Consider the following 22,172-nt stretch of genomic DNA (forward strand, 5'->3'; position numbering starts at 1 on the left):
TTTGACTTTGTCTGGATCTATATCCATTCAGTTTGTAGACAGTAGGTATGTCTATCATGTTGACCAGAAGTTCTGGTATGTATTATCAGTAAATTAAAAACTGGAAAAATATTGAAAACACTTTTCAAGGAATGTTTTTCGTTAATCAGAAATTTTAAAATTTGTGTCCACTGGAGAAAAATATTAGAGCCCTTCGTGTGAACTGAATAATATCCTTGAGACCTGGAGACCTTCAGAACTACCTGAAGGCAAATTGAAAATTGAAGTGGTGAGCCTATTTTAATGAATAATTTGTAAATCTGTAGATTTCCTTATATTGATCATAACATAGACAGGTGACAGGACCACTTAGTGAATCTTCTGTTTTAGATTCGGTAAGATTGTCTGTTCTAGTGAAAATTAAATGAGACATTATATTTGTGCTTTTGTTTTATCATGTTTCTGATAGCTCATGAACATTTCACAGAAGTAAGCAACATGGTCATTCTGAAGATTACAAATACATTTATAGTTTATGGAAAATATTTGAAGGACCTTTTAAAAGTCCAAATCATGAAGGGTGGAATTATTATTTTAAATATAATTATTAGACAGTAATTAAAGTTCTTCTTTTTTACATGTTATGCTAATTCCTTTTTTTGTGGCTTTATTTCTCTTGTACCTCCCAGCTGAAATCTCTGTCTTCCCTCTTCTAATTTTTACTCATCCTTAAAGCCTAGGCTCTGTTGTCCCCTTCGTGAAGCCTTCCATAACCATTTTAGTTCCATTAATTATACTCTAAAGAGTGAAAACAGATGCCAGAGGAAACACTATTTACTTTGGTTTACATTCTTTAACGGCCTATTTCTGTCATAAAATCTCTGTCCTCAGAACACTGAGGATAAAGCAGAGCTTTTAGCAAAATTGACACAGCAAAAGAGAGGCTAATTGAAGTAAATGAACTTCATTTATGCCAACTGGTAGGCCCCCAAATTTTATATAATAGGTGTTTTGATCTGATCACCTGTGAATTTCCCCTGGCCTTTGATATTGGGCACCTACCGAGGAGAACAAGAATGTGACAGTGGTACATGTGCTTGGTGTTCTAAACTGTAATGAAGCAGTGTTGCTTAAGTAGGATTTACATTACTAGGACTCCTCATGCAACAAATACTGTAGTAACCTGGGCAAAATGAAATTCTCACAACCAATATCATCAAGTAGCCACAGATCAGTAAACTTGTTTCCTGAGCAGCTAAGTAGCAACTGTACTAGGTTAGACTCTTAGCCAGGAAGCCAACCAACCCACTTGTGCACTAGAGTGTAGTAGTTGGGAGGCAGAGGGGTCAGAGGAAGAAAAGCCGGGAAGATCTGCCTGAAAAAAAGTGGAATGGCAAACCAGGCAATCTTGTTTTATTGCTTCATAAGCACACTGTGCTTTTATGTCATTTAAGAAACATTAAGTAAGTATATACTGTGTACATAATACTGTTTTTAGGTGACAATTTAGAACAAAAGGGATTTGGCAGAAGTTGTAATATTGATAGTAACTATCGGTAATAGACTGATTTGTTCATCTCTTAAAATTATCCATTGTAGAAATTGTCCAAGTATTAAAATAAGAAATGGTATTTCTGAACTGAAGCAAGGTGGATGATCCAAATGGAAAGATGTATTTCCTTCTGCTATCCATTAATTGACCTTTTTCAGTTGGCCATAAATACCTTGAGCAGAGTTATGTATTAGTGGGAGGGGAAAAATAGGAAAATAGTTATTTTTAACTAATCAAATAGAATTATTCAAATTTCAAAAAGTAGTTTAATGCCTAGGAGTATTTTTGAATGGAAGGGGAAAGAAGTCTTCACTTTCATAAAGTTCTTTTCTGGACCCAAGTTACTTTTAAAACTAATAAAGCAGGGTTGGCACACTTTTCTTTAAAGGGCCAGGTATCTTAGGTTTGCAGGCTTTAAGGTCTCTGTGGACTATTCAGGCAGCCCATCTTCTTAGTAGTTCAAATATGTGATGTGTTGTACTGTTACCATTTTCTTTTTTTAATGTGGATTGAACCTGATGGGATCAAAGCCACTTTGGAAATAGCTAGACCATCGTGTCAACAGGATGGTATCAGGTGTAAACTGTAGTTACACTGTCTGCATTCAGATCCTGTCCTTCCTGCTTTCTGAACTATGTGATCTTGAAAAAGATCAAACTCTTTGAGTTGCTGATTTCCTCTTTTGTAGAAGGGGGAACCCTACAGGATAGGATTGTTTTGAGAGTTTTGTAGCCCTTTAGCACAAAATCTGCACATAATAAAAATAAATATTGGTATTAAGGTGATGTTGATGACCATGATCATTATTACCTTACAATTTGAATTATTCCATTAGTTAATTGCCTATTAACATTATTTGATTAATTTCCTCCCCGTAATTTCTGTGGAGTCTGTTCTGAGGACTGTGAAAACTGGGAAAATAGATCATCGGGCTGATATGTAGCTTATTTACAGAATACACATTTGTTCAGAAACCCAATTTGGATTTTATACTGGAAACTTTGTGTGCATTATTAGGTAAAAGTAGGTCATAATTTGACTCATTCAAGGAGCAAACGTGTGCTCAGCCCTAATTTAGGTATCAGCTGTAACACATACCTAAAGTGTCAGATGTTATTCTAGGTGCTAGATAAATATACGAACGGGATAAGGGTCCAGCTCTGCTATAAATGTTTAAAATACTGTTAAAAATATAGTGTCTTAAATATGTTCACATATAAATGACAAATAATTTTAAAGTGTCTTAAAATCTTTCCTATCAAACTCATTAACTTTTAGATTTTCACAGCGTATTCAGTTGATATTTTGGTTTTTGGAGTTATCACTGATTTTCTTGACCTGATGTTATAATTTTTTAAAAGTCTGACAATACTGTATGTGAAATACGAGACTGTAAGAGCTGCAGTGTCAAATTGGCAATAACTCTTGAGAGAGTGTATCATCTGTAGTTGCTCATTGTTTATTTTTACTGTTTATCATTATTTACAGTTACTATGTTTTATATTTAATGTATATGATTTTAACATAATTACATGCTGTTTCTTGAGAGAAAACTATCTGAGCTTGGGAAGATATTTATTATATTTTGTCTGTTTAAGGAATGTGTCTTGCATAGCAGTTACACACATTTCTTTCCCTTCCTTATTCCACGTGGCCTTAGCTCAGAAGCTGTATAGCCTGTAGCCCATCACTCAGTATTTAGGGTGAGATTTGATGTCCAAATTTGGATAGAGGTAACCTCCTTTAGTCATGTAATATAGTGTGAATAGTTTTCTCTGTGTCTAATTCTTGTTTTCTTCCTACTTTTTTTAGGAGGTAACAGTTAATTTCAGCTATCTTCACATAACAGTGCTTCAGTAACAGACTTGGAAGGAAAGTGAAATGTTACTAGAAAGAGGGTGTTTTCTTATAATGTAATAGATATTAAGTATTAGCCATATAATTTGTATGTAGATAGAAGCAATGGATTAGGGAAGGATGTTTAAGCTGTAAGTAAAAAAGAATCTTGTACCTGATAGACCAGCAAGCATAGTTAAGAAATGTGGAATATTTGCTCACTACTTTGACATCTTAGAGAGTACTGGTGGTATGTTAATTAAAGCCCAGGTACACTACTATATAAGCCAGCACAGGAAACCTTTAAAAGGGTATTACTTTGAGACATCTAAACACTCAGATGATTAGAAGTGGTTATAGTAAATGACTAAAAATAAGTTGGATTATTCTTCTTCTGCTTCATGAAAAGCAATGATACAGAAAATGAAAAAATGACAGATAATTAGGTAAATGATGAGGGTAGTGAGTTGGCATTGTCTTTCTTTGATAGATATATCAATGACCATAAAGTATTAACTTAAAAGAGATATCTTTAAAGGTAGCCACAGGTTTTTATAAATATATTTTCTGCTATTGGATTTGGAAACAGATGTTGACAGTTCAGTTGTGTTACTTGCCATTTTGATGTTCTCTCACTTGTCATACAGAAATACCAACTAGTCTCATCCTTTGATTTATAGTAAGTCATCCAGTTTCATTATTGTTGGCATGGCCTAATGTATTAAAACTAAGAGTCAAACAAAAATTCCCCAAATTATATGCTAATACTTTCCCTTAATTTAAAATGCTTTACTATAATAGTAGCTATCCTATTTGTATTTGCTTCTTTTCTGGAAAACTTTTATTTATAGAAGTCTTTGGCTTAATAAAGTAAGTTATTAAGCCCCTGGATGAGTCTACTAATTAAAATTTGAATGTAATGTTAACCAGTATTTCAAGAAACTTCCTAGTTGTATTATATAAAATGTAATATTTTGGGCAATTATTTTAAAAAGCTCTGAAGCTATTTGAAACTCCCAATGTAGGTTATTTTAATGAGTATTAGTTTTCCTAGCTCTTTCTATTTTTATAACTTGGTAAAAATTGAGTTCATTGTTCTCCCAGAACACTCTTCCTGTGCAGATTAAATAGTGACTTCATTCACTGAGGTGTCTAATTGAGAAAATATTAGGCTTGTGACATTTTCAATTCTTTGTTGTCTTTTTCTCTGTTGTCATTTCTTGAAGGCTATTATCTAATAGGCCAGCAATTAAAAATACTATACAGAAAATGACATGTATTGGGTATTCTGCCACATGTAAATACATTGTGATAAAAATTACATTAGTTAGCATGTCATGATTTTTAAGTGGAATGAATTATAAACATATAAATGTTGATTGTATTGTACACAGGTCCAAACTAGGTTTTGTTTTGTTTTAAATTTTCATAATAACTGTATTATTTCCAGATCCTAACTATGTTCTTTTATAGTGCTTTTGCTCTAGTAATTGATATATTCTTATATTCTTAGAGGCTATTTTTACTGAATGTCAAAACAGCTCATAAAAAGTGAAAATTCAGTCAGACTACTTATTTTATGTTGTATAAAGTTAAAACAGTGCCTCAAACATTATTTCTTAATTTGCAAAAAAAAAAAAAAAAAAAAGAAGCTAAATTTTAGTCAGATAAGCTTGTATGTATAGGCATGTAGAGTATATGAATTAATGTAAAACCTTGATTAACTTGATGCTTGGAAACTCAAATTAATGGTTTTGAGGGGCTATGGTCTTTAATTGAAGACATCAGATATCAAAGAACAAATACATAATAATAATTTAATAATTAAACTATGATGTATTCTCCATTCAGTTTTATGAGAATTATGGTTGACAATTAAAAGATTTTTTCCCCCTTATGTTTCAAGTCAGGAGCATACACTAGTTCATATTGGCAATTCAAAACTAAGGGTTGAGGTAATCAGTTGTTAACTGCAATGCCACTTTCCTTGAGCATTCCAGTTAGTCTAGGTTTTACTGTATATTAATATTATACATCTGGCTCACTTTGTTCAGCCGACAGCCACATTGCGTTTTCTTTTCACTTTTTAAACTCTGCTGTTTTATATTTCTGAGACATCTAATTTTACTGAGGGGAAAAATGGAAACGTGGTACAGAGCCCTATTATATGGTGGCTTTCTAAAGGTACATAAATGCGTTTCCATTTTTGTTGTAAGCTATCCCTTCTTCCCTAACTTAATCTGTTCCTTGCTTGTGCCCTTTGGTTTAACATTGTTCTCCTCCCCAATTTTCCTCTTCTCCTCATTGTAAACTCATGGCAGGGTCTGCTTGGTGAGCTCATTCTCTTACAACAGCAAATTCAAGAGCATGAAGAGGAAGCGCGCAGAGCCGCTGGCCAATATAGCACAAGCTATGCCCAACAGAAGCGCAAGGTGATGGATGGTTTAAGGGGGCTACTGATGTGTTCACACTAATCAGCCATTTCAGCCAAGATCATGTCATCTTAATACCTTCATGGACTCCAATTATGAGTAATTATTTTTGACAAAATAAAAATTTGAAAGGTATATAATACAAATATGTAACTTTCCTAGAGTGGATAAGCAAATCCAAAATGTTAAACATAGGATTTATTTTCTGAAATGAGATGATCTGTGAGGGAGCACGGATTTGTATTTAGAAAAGAATTATGAATTGTGATTTACTTGGTCCAGTTACTGAGTCATCCTAGGTTTGTAGCCCACTTATCTGTGGTTCTCCCAAGTTTTCATTTCTAAAATGTAAGGGATTACTGTGGATGACCACAATTTAAATTATTTAAATAATGAAAATTATAGTTTTAGTAAAATGAATCAGCAGAAAATACTGTTATTTCTTACAGAAGAAAACTGTTTTGATGTAAATTTTGGACAAAATTATTCTTATATACCTTGATCAACTCATTAAGTTTTTCCACAGTTGTGAAGTCAGCACAAATAAATTTTCACCTCGGATGACTGAAGGATTGAACATTGGAAAGTTGATATAATTGAGGTTGCTAAAAAACAGATTCTAATAAAAGTCAGCATAAATCTATATAAATGTTTGGTTATTGGTACAGTCAAGAAGTCCTTAAAAGTATGCTTTCAGCTGTTACATGATCTTATGGTGTAGATCTCAAGGTTAATGTTCTGAAGGGGCTTGAGTCAAAATGAGATGAATGTAATGATTTTAAAGTTATATTCTGAGATCTTGACATCAGCTTAATTATGTTGCATATATTAGATCAGGAAAGTTTTAAAGTCGTATACAGATTTTATTCAGGAAAAGAAATTCAGCCATTTAATTAGGTTCCTGTAGGGTCTGATATTGAAGTTACCCAATACTATAGATAATGATTGAATGCAATAAATTTGCTTACTAACCCTATCGCATTTGGTGATGGTAATATTTGAGAGTATGCCTCATAGTTTCATTTATCTTTTCAGTGTCACTTCCTGGCTTTTCTCAATTCCAGGGCTGTGGAATCAACTCCTGTATATTTAGCTTTCAGTGAGCGAACAACATAGGTGGAAACAGAAAATAAGTTATTTTCCTGTTTGGTTAAGTTAAAGTAGATGTGTTAAACCAAGGAAGGGCTTATTTTAAATGGTGCTTTAGCATTCTCTGTTCTGTATTTTGTTGAAGTGCCATTTAAATATTCTAACAAATTGGATGCTTAAAGCTAACCATCTGTTCCTTAGCTTTGTTACAGAAAGAAGGCAAAGGAACTACTATATTCTGGTATGTTAGTTAGAAATATGGATAGCTCTAGCTGCAAGTTGTTCTTGTTTTTTCATAATGGTAAAAGAATTTGAAATGAGTCCCATAGATCTGCCTTCCATTTTAAGATTTTAAGATACAGTTTAAGATTATCAATATACTTTTGAACCTGATGTTTTAAGGGATATTAGTAGTGAATAATGTTCGTTTTCTACATTGCCCAAGTTTGATGTTCATTTGAGGCCTACTTTCTAGCCTGCTTTCAGGTTTAGTGATAACATTTCATTTCTGATATTTTCAGATTATTCATTTAACCATTTTATTCCTCATTTTCCCCTTTTGTAAAATAGCAACTGATAGGACTGTACCTCCGTCTGTTTTGTTTATTAAGGCATACTTAGGAGAGCACCAAACAGTCTGGCCCACTTCGGAGTTGTGTGAAAGTAAATGGAACTTTAAAAACAATTCCTGCTCTTCTATGATGATGTCATACCCCTTACTGCATCTTCCCCCGATTCCCCCTGTAGTTGGTACACAGGTGACTTTTCAGCCCTTCACTGTCCTCATGATCCCAATCCTAATTCATGAGATTTATAGCATTCCTCTGGGTGTGTGAGGTTTTCTTGAGGTACAAAGCCACAGCTTTTTGTTGATTTTTAATCATCCTTCCTTACCTTCTTGAAATGTAAGTAGGCCTTCATTTTTTTTTTTTTTTTTTTTTTTAATTTAAATTTTTTTTTTTTTTTTCAACGTTTATTTATTTTTGGGACAGAGAGACAGAGCATGAACGGGGGAGGGACAGAGAGAGAGGGAGACACAGAATCGGAAACAGGCTCCAGGCTCTGAGCCATCAGCCCAGAGCCCGACGCGGGGCTCGAACTCACGGACCGTGAGATCGTGACCTGGCTGAAGTCGGACGCTTAACCGACTGCGCCACCCAGGCGCCCCAGGCCTTCATTTTTTATAGTAGCAGCTAATAAACTGTCCCTGTAGCTCATGCAGGGGCGTACACGTACATGGAAATGTTTGCGAGTCCCTTATATGTGTATTTTGCTATTTCAGAATGGCCGCAATGGCTTAGTAGGAAGAAATACTTAAAATTTAAAAATCAGGCTTGGTTTTGTGAGGAGCTAGTAAAGGTTTTTCTCTTTCAGCTTTAGCTTGTTTCTGCGGAGGATTCCGCTCTTTCTCCATCAGTTTCACAGCCCTGGAATTGTAGAAAAGCTCTGGTTTCAAGACCATTGATACCTATTTCTGTCAGGGTGAGTTTTAAATTTCATAATGCAAACAGTATGTTAAACAATAGGGCAAGAACTGAACTCCTGTCGTAGGTAGCTGAATTTTACCAGCAAAGTGCATCAACATTAAATATACCGACTGCCAGTTAAGATATTGAATAAGTGATACGTGCAAAATAGCATGTGCTGTTCCCTTAAGAAAATATGTAAAAGTATCTTCTCGGTATCTTTAATATTTATCTTGTAAACCTAAAGGTTTGCATCTTGTTTCCTAGAAAATGTGAGGTCTAATTCTTGACTCCACCACCACCTGTCTTTTAATACGATGTTAATTTTGATGTTCCATTAAACCAAGCAGATAGGAAGCATATTGATAAAACTGTGCATGAGTCATGCCTAACACTTGTGCCAGAAAGGGCAAGTGATAAATCTAAATACTCCTAAAAATCTGAATTTATAAAAATCTTAACAGTCATCATTATTAAATTCTAATATTAGCATAAAGATTGTTATTTGTAATATTCTAATAACCTTATATCCTTTTAACCTTTTATATACCCTTTTTATTTTACCAAATTACCGAGTTAGCCTTTTATAGTCCTTGGCTTACAGTAAGCATTCTAACTTTTTGTGTAATTGTATTAGTTTCTTAACTCTTGCCCCAGATGTAGACTAACACTGGATTTTCTATTGTAATTAAGGACATATTGCATGAAGTCATGAAATATTCACATTCAAAACTAAAACAGTTTATGCTAATACTGTTTATATAATTTCATACTAATTTAGCTAGTGTCAGATGAGTATTTAATGGAACAGAATTAATCCAAGTACCTTTTAAAATGAATTGGGAATTTAATGTGCATAACATTTTTATGAGTGCATTATTACAGTATGATGGCATGCCACACGAAAACAATATGGAAGAATTTATTTCTTCATTGGTCTTCAAGATTTTGTTCTTTGGGTTGTTGGTTCCTCCCCAACTTGCTTGTTTCCTCACATTTGAGGTGACTATTAATAATTCTTGTCCATTTTATACAAACACAATCAAATGAGAAAAGTTCTCTTCATAAGTGTCTGCTTGCTATATAAGAATGAGAAAACAGCAATACAAAATTTGTTTTATATTCTCTTTTCTTCTAATTACTGAATCATATTTGGAGATTTTTAGGCATAGACTTCTAAGGAAAAAATAATATACTTACCATTTGTAGCAAGCATTGTCATTTTTATTTACAAGAAATTTCAGGATTATTTTGAGAAAGTATTTGGAAATAGGAATTAAAACTGCAAAATAAATTTTTATTGTATGGATTAAGAGTTACTAACATCTGTCTCAAGAAGCAAATCATTTAAAATTTTTTCGTATATATTTGCTACCATGATATCTTGATTGCTTGAATAGCCATTGAATGAAAGTGAACAAGGACGTACATGAATTTTACCTTGAGTTTTGTCTCCTATGAAATAAATTCATGTTTACAAGTTTTGATTATTAGAAATTAGATCATTCTTTTGAAAGACTGAGTATGACAACTTCACCTCACCAAGGAGTCAAAGCACAGTTACATGGATTTGCCATAATTGACATCATTTTAATTAAAATTGATCATTGCATTTCATATTTAGAATTGTACTGTGACTATAGTCTGATAATGCAATAAAGTTCTATGTTGTTTTGGGGCATCTTATCTTAGAGTTATCAGCATTAATAACAATTGGAAGTAGTTTCCACAATAGCTGTAGATTTTATCCTACTTTTGTTTTATATTTCAATCAATTTTAGTTGCTTTACTCAACTTTATTGCTACTGATGCATTCACTGTATTATGGGTTAGCAGATCTTGTACTGGAACTGAATTTAAAAACCAGCATCAGGCTCCACGTAAAGCTCTGAAAATACAGGGTCTTTGCATTTATTAAATACTTCCCTACTTATAGAATAGAAAGGCGTAGTATATGCTTAAAATATCACTATGACCAATGAATTTCGTCAGTAGCTATAAATGATAGCCTAGCCTGTATAAGTTCCCTGAACACATTCTGTAGGTATCTGTGCCCTTTTTCTCCAAGCATCAAATGCCTGTCCTTGAGAACAAAACAGCCTACGAAAATGGTAGTGACCGTGTGTTGGTCTCTTCATTTTATAACGACTCATTCATCAGAAATCACTAGAATAGCATCCTGAAAGTGATTGCTTTTTAAGGCTTTTACTTATGAATACAGTTATGAAATTTTGATGAGCAATTGTAGTGAATATAGTTTTTTTTTTACTTTATTCATTAATCACTTGATTTAAAATGTGCTTTGATCAAATATGCAGATAAAGTTAGTATTTATTTTCAAAAATACTTTTCAAAAAATTTTAACTTAGTGCCCATTTTACATAAATCCATTTCTCTGGAAATAAAATTAATTTATTTTAAATGTTTAGGTTACAGACAAAGAGAAAATTGACCAGCTTCAAGAAGAACTTCTGCATACTCAGGTAATTCGGATGAGTAGAAAGAACCAGGGACTTTATGTTATAGTCTTAAGTTTGGTGATGTGGAAATTTTTTTAAGAAAGCAAAATTTGGAGTGGTTTGATGATACACCCTTATTAATAAATGTAAAAAAAAGTGCAAAAGCAAATTGATAAGGAATTTGGTAAGTGTGGTTAACTCCTTCTATGTGTAAAGACCTGTTTTTTAGTGAATCTTGTGCTTCTAATTTTAAAGAAAAACTGCTGTGAAAAACAAAAATGAGGGAAAATGACTCATCCTTATGTAAACCTACCTATGCTTGTACATTTACATTGACAGGCTAATTAATGTAAGTAGTTTTAGAAACCACAGTTCTAGTCAGCCCTCAGTATCTTTTTCCTTTACTTCTCTAAATCCTCAAAATAGTCAGATAATGACTTCTCTAAATGTATTTCTGGCACTAATTTGAAAATCTATTCTCCGATAGTTGGTTATAAAGCTACTATTATTTTAAAGACATGCTGTATTCAGTGTGATGAGTAGGTATATTCTAGTGCAAAATTGCCCTATCACCCACTTCATCATTAGTTATAGTATTATGATTATTACTATTTTATAATGTAATATAAACACAACTGTAGTATATAACATATAGTATAATTGTTATTTTACATAGATAACAATGATATACAATAATTGAGATTTTGTTTTAAGTTAAAACTTGTTTTAAAGAGCTTTCTTTTTAGGGGAAAAAAATACAAGGGGCAACCTAGATAAAATTAATCAGTATATTTTTGGTCACAGATTTTCTTAATATCTGTGGTTGATTTCCTTGATATCTATGCATTGATCTTTATGCCAGACCATACCATATAATCACTTGTGCTCTGGCCATCACCCTATGTATTTTTAAATACTTCCCAGCCAGGCAATTCCAGTCTTCAATTCAGCTAGAGTTTAAGAATCATTGGTCTCAAAATGTGGTCTCTGGAGCAGTAGCAACCAGTATCCTTTGGGAACTTGTTAGAAATACAAATTATTGACCCCTTCCTAGACCCCCTGAATCAGCACTCTAGAAGTAGAACCCAGTAATTTTTCTTTTCAGAAGCCCTCAAGTGATTCTGATGCATCCTTAAGTTTGGGAACTGTTGGTCTAGATCTTTGGAAGACCACTCAGTAGCATGTCTCTGCAGGATGGCTATAGATTGGCACCTGTACCAAAGAATGGTTCCATCCCCAGAAAATGTAGACCCCAAAATTAATTCCATATTTATAAAGAAATGAGCCAGTGGAAATCCTACCACACTTGTATGTCCATTGATATCAACTCTTGACTTGAGCGATTTGTAGTGTCAGCCACCGGGTATTGACAAAAACACTGTATGAAAAATTCCTGATGTAATAAGCCATGGGGTTATCTGTATTACTGAAATGCAATAGAAACATAATGCAAGCTGCGTGTGTAGTTTTAAATTTTTACGTTACAAAAAGGTAAGAAGGAATAGGTAACATATTTTTAATAGTGTGTTTTATTTAACCCAGTAGATCCCAAATTAATATCCTTTAAACATGTAATTAGTATAAAAATATTAATGAGGTGTTTTATTTATATACTGAATTGTAAAAATCTGATGTGTATTTTACCCTTAACGCTACATCTCAGTTCAGACTAGCCACATTTCAAAGTGCTCAGCAGCTATAGTGGCTAGTGGCTAACATATTAGAAAACAGAGATTTAATTCTGCCATAATTTTGTTGTATATATTATTACTACATATAAATGAATAAGTGTGTTTAAAATAAAAAGTTTATAGTAGAATCTAGCCTCTAGTTCTACTTGTTTCATAGTACAGAGTCCTACTGCAGAATATGTTTTTTAAAATTTGACTCAAGTTTAACATTCTCTGAGGACAGGGCCCTGACTTCCTGTCATTTATTTACTTCATTCTGAGATTACACCAATTTAAAAATTTTCCTAAGGGTTCTTTTCCATTTTATTTTTTTTTAATTTTTTTTTTAACGTTTTATTTATTTTTGAGACAGGGAGAGACAGAGCATGAACAGGGGAGGGTCAGAGAGAGGGAGACACAGAATCTGAAACAGGCTCCAGGCTCCGAGCTGTCAGCACAGAGCCTGATGCGGGGCTCGAACCCACAGACCGCGAGATCATGACCTGAGCCGAAGTCGGCCGCTTAACCGACTGAGCCATCCAGGCGCCCCTTCTTTTCCATTTTAAAAGGCATGATATTATAAGTTGGATGTAAACATTCTGCTGGTTGGAGAGAGAAGTAATTCTTAATAGTTTTCTGAACGTTGTTAATGTTTAGGCAAGAAGTAATATTATACCAACTGAGGTGACCAAGTAGGAAAGAATCACATGTATTTGAGAAGAACAGCGTGTAGCTAAGCATCTGCTTTGACAAAACAATCTGTCTTGTTTTGTCAAATGTATTTGTCAATGTATTAGTCTTCTTTAAATCTGCTTTTATATCAGTATTTTAAAAATTGATGTATAATTTCCAGCCACGGAAATGTAACCAAAATTTGGACAGTTTAAGCTCTTGACTCTGACCTATATTCAGAACTCTGTGACCTTGGATAGGCTACCAAGTGTCCCTAACCTCTGGCCCCTAACTTATGTCTCCTTTAAAGACTTAAGGACACTAATGCTGTTAAAACATTCAGTATCAGGCCTGTCACATAATACATGCTCAGGTACTGTTAGTTATTGTTATTTTGTATCACTTTATTTATTTATTTATTTATTAAAAAAAATTTTTTTTTAATGTTTATTTATTTTTGAGACAGAGAGAGAGAGCATGAACAGGGGAGGGTCAGAGAAAGAGGGAGACACAGAATCCGAAACAGGCTCCAGGCTCTGAGTTGTCAGCACAGAGCCCGACGCGGGGCTCGAACCCACAGACCGCGAGATCATGACCTGAGCCGAAGTCGGACGCTCAACTGACTGAGCCACCCAGGCGCCCCTATTTTGTATCATTTTAATTACAGCATAAGATAACATGGAGAATGGGAAGAATTTGAATTTTTGTCAAATGTCCCCATAATGAAAATTTAAATTTTTGATGTGATAGGAAATATTACTTCAATAGAATGTACTTAAGAACTTGCTTCTTTAAATTCTTACATTTTAGTATTTTTAAATAACTTAATTTCTTCAGTGTAAATAGCAAAGAATTTTCCAAATAAAATGCCAGATTATAATAGAAAACTATAATGAATTCCACTGTTTGTGTGAGATAATATAATTTATTTTATTTCCAACATTTTCAAAGAAGCTTTATAAATGAAAAGCTCATTTTAAATAGGAGATATGACTTCAGGAATTTGGAAGATTTCAATTTAGACTTAATTATGTTATTAACCCATCTTTTTCTTATGTAATTATGGTATTATTTTGTTGCAGTTAAAGTACCAGAGGATCTTGGAACGATTAGAAAAAGAGAACAAAGAATTAAGAAAATTAGTATTACAGAAAGATGACAAAGGCATCCATCACAGAAAGCTTAAGGTATTTTAAGTTTATCTGAATTTTGTTAGTTCCAGAAGTTTGCCATTTCACACTGTGCATTCAGTCAGTACGTTTTTAAAGCTGTAATATGTTCTATCCTTTTCTTTCTAACTTGATATCCTTGGGAGATTGGGAAGTCTTTCCTATCTTAAGACATTTCACAAATTATAGTCTCCAGACATTTGTTTCATACTAGGCCTATAAAATCTTCATACTTTTAACAATCATTTCTTGTGAATCAATTTATTTTTCTGAAATAGCCAGTTTATCTTTAGGCTTATTTAATTTCTGCGGCATAAAATCAGAATTGTGAGTTGATGGACATTTAGATACGACTTAGCTTCATTGCCACACTTGTATTTCCAGTGAATGATTGGTTCACTTTCCTCACTTTTATAAGAATTCACGTTTTTTTCTGGAAGGTTTCTTAGATATTTTAGAGAATGTTGGAAAAAAGTATATACTGGGATTGTGACCATCAGCACACTGGTAATTACCATTATTGGTAAGTTAAATCTTATTATTGCCCACTAAACCAGGCTGTATGTGCTGAATTAAATTGAAGTAATATTTTTAACTTCTGTCTCATGTAAGTAAACAGTATTTGTGTATAGCAAACCTACAATAAATCATGACATGTATTCTGAAGCCAAGGTCCAAAGCTAAGTAGTACTAGTTTAACCAACATGTATTAGTAGTTCTGACTTTAAATCACGACTGCATAAAACAGATAAATAGCATGGCTTTATTCACAAGTCACATGTGGCAATTGAGGGAAGTCATGTCCAAGTGTTAATAGAGTTCACCTCAGAAACAGTATTTTCTCTCATAAAATGAAATGGTAGTGAAAATTTCAAGAACTTTTTATTTTGGGGTGGAGGGCATAGCAGTTGTTTTCCATTTAATTACTTTGAGGTGTTATGAGATGCAAGAAAACATAGGCCCCTCGTTTTGTTCCTACCTTGCATTGAAACTTGTGTTTAATTATTACGTGCTTGACAGTAACCCTTTTTTTCCCACCTGTTTTACTTATTTGTTGAGTCACTCATCAGATACTTTCTTCAAGCTTATTGTTTGCTGGGTCCCATGTTCTGTCCTGGTTCTACACAGAAAAACAATGCAGGATGTCTGTCCCTGATGCTCTCACTCCTTCATCTGCCCAGTTGTCACAGTACACGTACTCATTCTTACTGATTTAACGGTCTTCTTGGTGACTTTTTTTCTCTCCTTTTATCCTTTCTTCGGTCTCTGTTTCTCACCCTCTCTGTGTGTCTCCCTCTGATCCACATACCAAACTTGATAGAGGATGATTCCCTTGCAGTTGGTCACTTGACTCCTTGTTTGGCCTTATGGTGTTAATGGTCTTCCTTTGTTGGGCATTTATTTTAGCTCTTCAGTGTTAAACCATAACGTCCCTCTTTTAACATTTCATTAGAAGCTTAGGAAATCCTCAGTTAATGTACTTTATTAAATCAGTATATCTCTAAATAAAATAAGATGGATAAGAGGGAAATGGAATTTCATGCCACACTGTTTTACTATGAATGTGTATTTATATAATTGGAAAAAAACAATACAGTCATTATGGAAACACATTTTGGATTAATCAGCTTTTTTTCTCTTGACACATCTGATTTTTTTTTAATGTGTTCACTGTTTCATACTAATTTTTAAAATTTTGTAGAAATCCTTGATTGACATGTATTCTGAAGTTCTTGATGTTCTATCTGATTATGACGCCAGTTACAATACACAAGATCATCTGCCAAGGGTAAGTGAAAAATTAATACATAGTGAACTTGCTCATTAGCAAAAGAACACCTTACGTTTTTTATAATATTTATTTATTTTTGAGAGAGACAGAGACAGAATGCTAGTGGGTTAGGGACAGAGATAGAAGGAGACACAGAATCCAAAGCAGGCTCCAGGCTCCGAGCTGTCAGCACAGAGCCCGACGCGGGGCTCAAACTCCTGGGCCGTGAAATCATGACCTGAGCCGAAGTCGGACACTCAACCGACTGAGCCACCCAGGCACCCCAAGAACACTTCACGTTTTAAAAAAGTTCTGTGTATATATACCCAGACACACAATATAGACATATACATATGTGCACACCACACACAGACATAAACAGAGACATATGTCTTTTACCTATATAATATTATTTATGTGTTCTACATGATGTCTTAAGCATTGAATGTTGTTTGGCTGTTTTGGTTCACTGGTCCATTTGGCCCATTGTATAAATATACACATTGAATTTATGTGTAATGAAGGTTATCAGGTATCTGCCATTATATATTTGTAATACTCATGGTACTAAAATACCTGAATAGTGGATTAAATTAGTGAGGGAAATTTAATTTCACAGAATTGAAAATGTCTTTGTAAAGAGTAAACTAGCTATGGAAAAGATGTGTACAACAGAAATGATATGGTTTTAGAAGTAGTGGTTTAATTAGCATAAGGGTTTTTTTGTTTGTTTTTTTGTTTTTGTTTTTGTTTCTATTTAAGTCAGTTAACATACAGTGTAGTCTTGGCTTCAGGAGTAGAACCCAGTGATTCATCTCTTACACATCACACCCCGTGCTCAGCCGTAAAGCGCCCTCCTTAATGCCTGTCAGCCATTTAACTCACCACCCCCCACCCTTCCCCTCCAGCACCCTCAGTTTGTTCTCCATACTTAAGAGTCTTTTATGGTTTACCTCCCTCTGTTTTCATCTTATTTTTCCTTCCCTTCCCCTATGTTCATCTGTTGTTTCTCAAATTCCACATATGAGTGAAATCATGATATCTGACTGACTTATTTTGCTTAGCACAAGTCTTTAATACAAATTTAGTTATAAATAATGGATCCAATTAATATTTTCCTGTTTATATTTTCAATAGGCACACGTGTATTGGCCATCTTTGTTTTCCGGATGGTGTTTTCAAAATCATTTAGCTGTAGCTATTTTAAAAGACTAAAAAAACCTCAGCAGTATTTCAAATCTATTTAAATGTAAGTTTGTATTAAAAACTCTGGGGCGCCTGGGTGACTTAAGTGTCTGACTCTTGATTTTGACTCAGGTCGTGATCTCATGGTTCATGGGATCGAGCCCCATTTTGGGCTCTGTGCTGACAATGCAGAGCCTGCTTGGGATTCTCTCTCTCCCTCTCTCTGCCCCTCTCCCGCTTGTGCATGGTCTCTTGCGCTCTCTCTCTCTCTCAAAATAAATAAACATTTTTTTAAAATGTGAATAAATGTTATTTGTTCTGTGATAAGGTTGTTGTGGTTGGAGATCAGAGTGCTGGAAAAACTAGTGTGCTGGAAATGATTGCCCAAGCGCGGATATTCCCTCGAGGATCTGGGGAGATGATGACACGTTCTCCAGTTAAGGTAGGACAGCAGGCCATCTGGGCGAAGCTCCTCAGGAAAGTAGCAGCTTCCGTCAAGTTTGTTCATTGTGTTGAAATGAAGAATTGTAAATGAGAAGACTGACACATAGCACTGGGAAGTACTCCTGTTGTGGAAATCGGTGGAGACACAGCCAGGAGGCCATTGTGACAGTTGCTGGGCAGGTGAGGGGAGAAAGATGGGAGAGGAGGGCAGAGGCATGGTGGGGTCAGACTGCACTGAGCTGTTCATTGTTAGGACTCTAGATTTTATTCAATGTGAGGTTAGTGAGAGGCTAAGTACGAGAATGGGAATATTGGCTGTGGAGTTAGTAAATATAAATTTCCTAGTTTTACTGTAAGAAGAGTAGAGAAATGGGGTAGCAACAGTGGAAATATGTTGGGTAAAGGGAGAGATTTTTATATACTGATTGTAATGATCCAGTTTCAGAGGTAAAAATGATGTAAGAGAGAGGGAACGATTGTAATAGCAAAGCCTTTGAGGTAAACAAGGCTGGGACTCGTTTAATACATTCCAGCACTGTTTGAGGCAGTGTGTTGGTAAACAAAACAAAGATCTTTGCCATAATGGAGGATACGTTCTAGTAGAGGAAGCAGACAATAAATAGTAAACAGAATAAGTGACCAGATTATGTAGTATGTTAAAAGATGGTGGGTGTTTTGCCAAAAAAAAAAAAAAAGAAAAAAAAAAAAGTGGAGCCAGACAAGGGAAATGAGGCTGCCAGGGTGTTGGTAGACTGCATTGAGAAGGTGACATTTGAACCAGGATTTGCACTAAGTGAGGGAAGAAGTTGTGTGGATATCTAGTCTACGAGTGTTCCAGGCAGAGAAAATGTTAGTGTAAAGCCCCTGAGGTGGTTAGGTGGTTTTCGTGTTCGAGGCCAGTGTGGCTAGAGCACAGTTAAGATTAGCAAATGATGAGGTCAGAGTATGGATAATGGGAGGCAAGGGAAAGCAGATCAGTAGGGCCTTGTTGGTCATCATGCAAACTTTGGTTTTTATTTTGAATAAAATAAGCAGTCCAGCGTTTTGAATAGAGCAATATTACTTTTTCAAAGGCTCACTCTGGCTACTGTTTTGAAAATAGACATAAGCAAGATGGGTAGAACCACGGAGACCACATGGGAAGCTATTGGAGTGTCTAGGTGATTCTTACACCAGGGAAGTAGCAGTGAAGGTGATAAGAGATGGTTGGATTATGCATCTATTCTGAAAGCAGCATCAATAGGATTTCCTGAGATACTTGATAGAGAGAAAGAGTCAGTTGTCAGGACAACTCCAGTGTTTTGGGCCTGAATAAATTTCCACATGTAATTGACATGGGGAAGTCTGGAGTAGAGTGAATTAGCTCTGGGGAGAAGATCAGGAGTTTGGGACTTGCAAGGGATGTTAACAAATAAATAGGCAGTTGGAGCTACGAATTTGGAGAGAGGTCTGGGCTAGCGACATAAATTTAGGACTCGTAATCAAATATCTAAAGGTGATATTTAACTCCATGATCTTACTGGGTAAGATCACCAAGGAAGTGAGGAGAGAGAAGACACAGGATGAAGGATTGTGTCCTGGGCATACCCAAGATTAAGAGGTTGAGGAAGGAGCAGACAACAAAGGAGCTTCTGAAGGAGCTACCAGTGTATTAGAGGGAATCAGAACAGTGCAGTGTAGTGGAAGTCAGGTCAAGAAAATACCGAGGGGGAGGTAGTGATCAGCGAGGTTGAAAGCTGCTGACAGATCAAGGAGTGAAGACTGAGAATCGACCGCTGAATTTACCAGTGGAGGCAATGAAGTAGAATATGTGCAAGTTTCCTTCTGCTTACTTCCCCTTGCTCAGTGACTCTAAGAGGCTAGATTATCAGTTGTTAAGTAAAGAGAAGGGAGAAAGTGTTAAAGATTGAGCTAAGAAGGAAGACTTTCTAGGCCAGAAGTGAGTTGACAAGAGAAACTGAGAAATAATAGAGTTGCTGAGCCATACTGAGGTCCCCATTAAGATCTGTGGACATAAATTTGAGGGGAAGCTGTATGGTTGTGTATTGTTTTTTTTACGTCAGGTAGTCAGGTACAGAGTAATTGGAGAATTAGAAAATTGACACCATCAAGAATGAAGACCAGAATAGACAATGAGGCTGATTCTAGAATCTTCCAGAAATGAAGCGGTCTAGTGTGATCCATACAGAGTGCACTGTTTTGGGTCTGGGTGTGAACTCAACTATGTTGTGTAAAACTAGTTTCCTTTTCATTGCTCTATGGTTTTGTGTGAATGTACCCAACTTTATAGATCCATTTTCTATTGATGGGCACTTGGAATACTTCCATTGTGGGGGGAAATTGACTACACCTCATGCCTTGCTCTATAATCATCTCTGAAAACATTGTAAACCTAGCTTCTGCATTGTGAGCAGCACTGTAATTATAGCGGCTGTGGACAATGTTATATTTTAGGAAGGGGTTAATTTTCTTCTGGCAGGTGAGTAAATCATGGACAGATTCCCTTGAAACATAAAAGGCTGGGTTTTTTGTTTTGTTTTGTTTTGTTTTTTTCCAGTTCACCATTACTCCTCTAGAATTTGCTAGAAGACTTCTCCTTGATGGACTCCGAACTCAATTTTTGTCTCTCCTAAACAAGTTGCCAAAATCTTGACTTAGCCTTTTTAGCAGCTTCTTTCTGCTGTGTTTCCACATGTGCAAATGCCTTACGGGGGGCAATTGTGCACAAAAAGTAGGGCTTGGTTTTTGGAGATTCATTTCTGCTGTCCATTTTTTTCTGGGGCTTTAGCACCTTAAATTCAGGGCTGCTTGATACCCTGATCTCTGATTTTGTCTCCTCAATCCAGTAAGACTGGTAACCTTTTCTCCAGTGCTACCGTGTTCCACAAATCTGCTAGCACCCTGAGAGAAAACAGCCATCAGAATGTGTCCCTAACATCCTCGGGGGTCTTGGACTGAGTTCAGGCTGCCATGGTTGCTCTCTGATGCTTTCAACCAGCTGGATTTTATTGGTTATCTAGCCCGCTTTAGGTAGTCTCACTAGAAGGAATTGTATTTTAAAAATGAAACTGGAACATTATAGAGAAGCTTGAAAAGTTAGAAAGAAAAGAAAGAAAGAAAAGGAAGGAAAGAAAGGAAAAGAAAGGAAAAGAAAGAAAAGAAAGAAAAGAAAGAAAGAAAGAAAGAAAGAAAGAAAGAAAGAAAGAAAGAAAGAAAGAAAGAAAGAGAAAAAAGAATGTGAAGGTTAGAAGTTCTCAGGAAGGCCCTGTTCACAGGGCCTTGCATTGTTAGAGAATTCCTTATGCAAACATCACTCACTCCTTGGGCGAAGGCTGCCTTAGTTCCTCTGTGGTCAGTACCACTGTCTTTTGTGTGCACCTAGGTTTTACTATACTGTCGTGTCAGCTCTGTGTATACTTCTCCCAGAAGCAGTGAGGTCTAAGCCAGGGACGGTCCCTTCTTTGTTTCCCTCCTGCAACACTTGCACAGTTAGCCCTCAATAAATAGAAGTTGAATAAATGAATTGTCCTTTACCTAAATTTACCTTTGAGGTTAAATGCAAGATTTTCTTTTTGTTTTTCAAGTTTTAGATTGATGGTTTTGTGCTCAGTACTCTGTGTAGCCATTAACTGGGAAAGGAGAGGGGCAGCAGCACTTTCAGTCATGAAAGAGTAGCCGCAGGCTTGTTGGGAAATTATGACACTTGTGACAGATGTATGGACAACACAGATAAATAGTTCTGTGATCTCTGCGCTGCCATGTTGACAGCCCCCAGGGATGCTCCTGGTGTGTGCTGCAAAGGGACCTGATGCGTGCAGTGCAATGGTCCTGTCTAGGCCGTGTTAGTGCTGTGGGAGTCAACGTGAATTGTAAATGCACTGTTGCGTGTCCATTTTCTGTTAATTTCAGGTCACTCTGAGCGAAGGTCCTCACCACGTGGCCTTGTTTAAAGATAGTTCTCGGGAGTTCGATCTTACCAAAGAGGAGGATGTAAGTAGAATTTACATGAGGTTCATGTGTGTAACTTGATAATGTGTATAAGCTTATGAACGACAACTAACTGGAATATTTTTTAAAGGAAGATTATCACAGGATTTTGTTGTTTTCTATTAATAGCTTGCAGCACTAAGACATGAAATAGAACTCCGAATGAGGAAAAATGTGAAAGAAGGCTGTACTGTTAGTCCTGAGGTAAGTGTTGTAGTTCATTTTAACAGTTTTATGGAAAGTGTTTTATGGAAATCCAAATGATTGGAAATAAATCATGATATTGGCATTCATGTTTAGAGAATACAGCTGTTTCAAGACAGATTTTTTTTTAATATTCCAAATAATGTATCATTTGTGAGTAGTTTTCTAGAGTGATTAACTTTTAGGATCAGAGAAAGGGTAACTTTTTTGTGAATGGATGAGATACAGAATTTTTAGAACACGTATCACCAATAAAT

The 22,172-nt window shown here is 35.4% G+C and overlaps 1 protein-coding gene across 6 annotated transcripts in view; it reads left to right on the forward strand.

Moving 5' to 3' along the window:
• OPA1 (OPA1 mitochondrial dynamin like GTPase) overlaps positions 1–22,172 on the forward strand; it is an 86,041-nt gene that overhangs the window by 13,109 nt on the left and 50,760 nt on the right. For 4 of the 6 annotated variants that reach the window (XR_009262098.1, XR_009262097.1, XM_058730870.1 and 1 more), the window contains 7 exons: positions 5,689–5,799; positions 10,784–10,837; positions 14,238–14,342; positions 16,027–16,113; positions 17,609–17,722; positions 21,634–21,714; positions 21,841–21,915. Coding sequence is in view for 4 of the 6 variants with exons in the window: in XM_058730870.1 (XP_058586853.1) it covers positions 5,689–5,799; positions 10,784–10,837; positions 14,238–14,342; positions 16,027–16,113; positions 17,609–17,722; positions 21,634–21,714; positions 21,841–21,915 (627 nt within the window). In the remaining 2 variants the exon portion in view is untranslated. The remainder of the gene's footprint in view (positions 1–5,688; positions 5,800–10,783; positions 10,838–14,237; positions 14,343–16,026; positions 16,114–17,608; positions 17,723–21,633; positions 21,715–21,840; positions 21,916–22,172) is intronic. The other 2 variants (XM_058730873.1, XM_058730874.1) reach the window with 1 other exon arrangement.

The sequence above is a fragment of the Neofelis nebulosa genome, chromosome 5, assembly GCF_028018385.1.
Source record: "Neofelis nebulosa isolate mNeoNeb1 chromosome 5, mNeoNeb1.pri, whole genome shotgun sequence".
Lineage (NCBI taxonomy): Eukaryota > Metazoa > Chordata > Mammalia > Carnivora > Felidae > Neofelis > Neofelis nebulosa.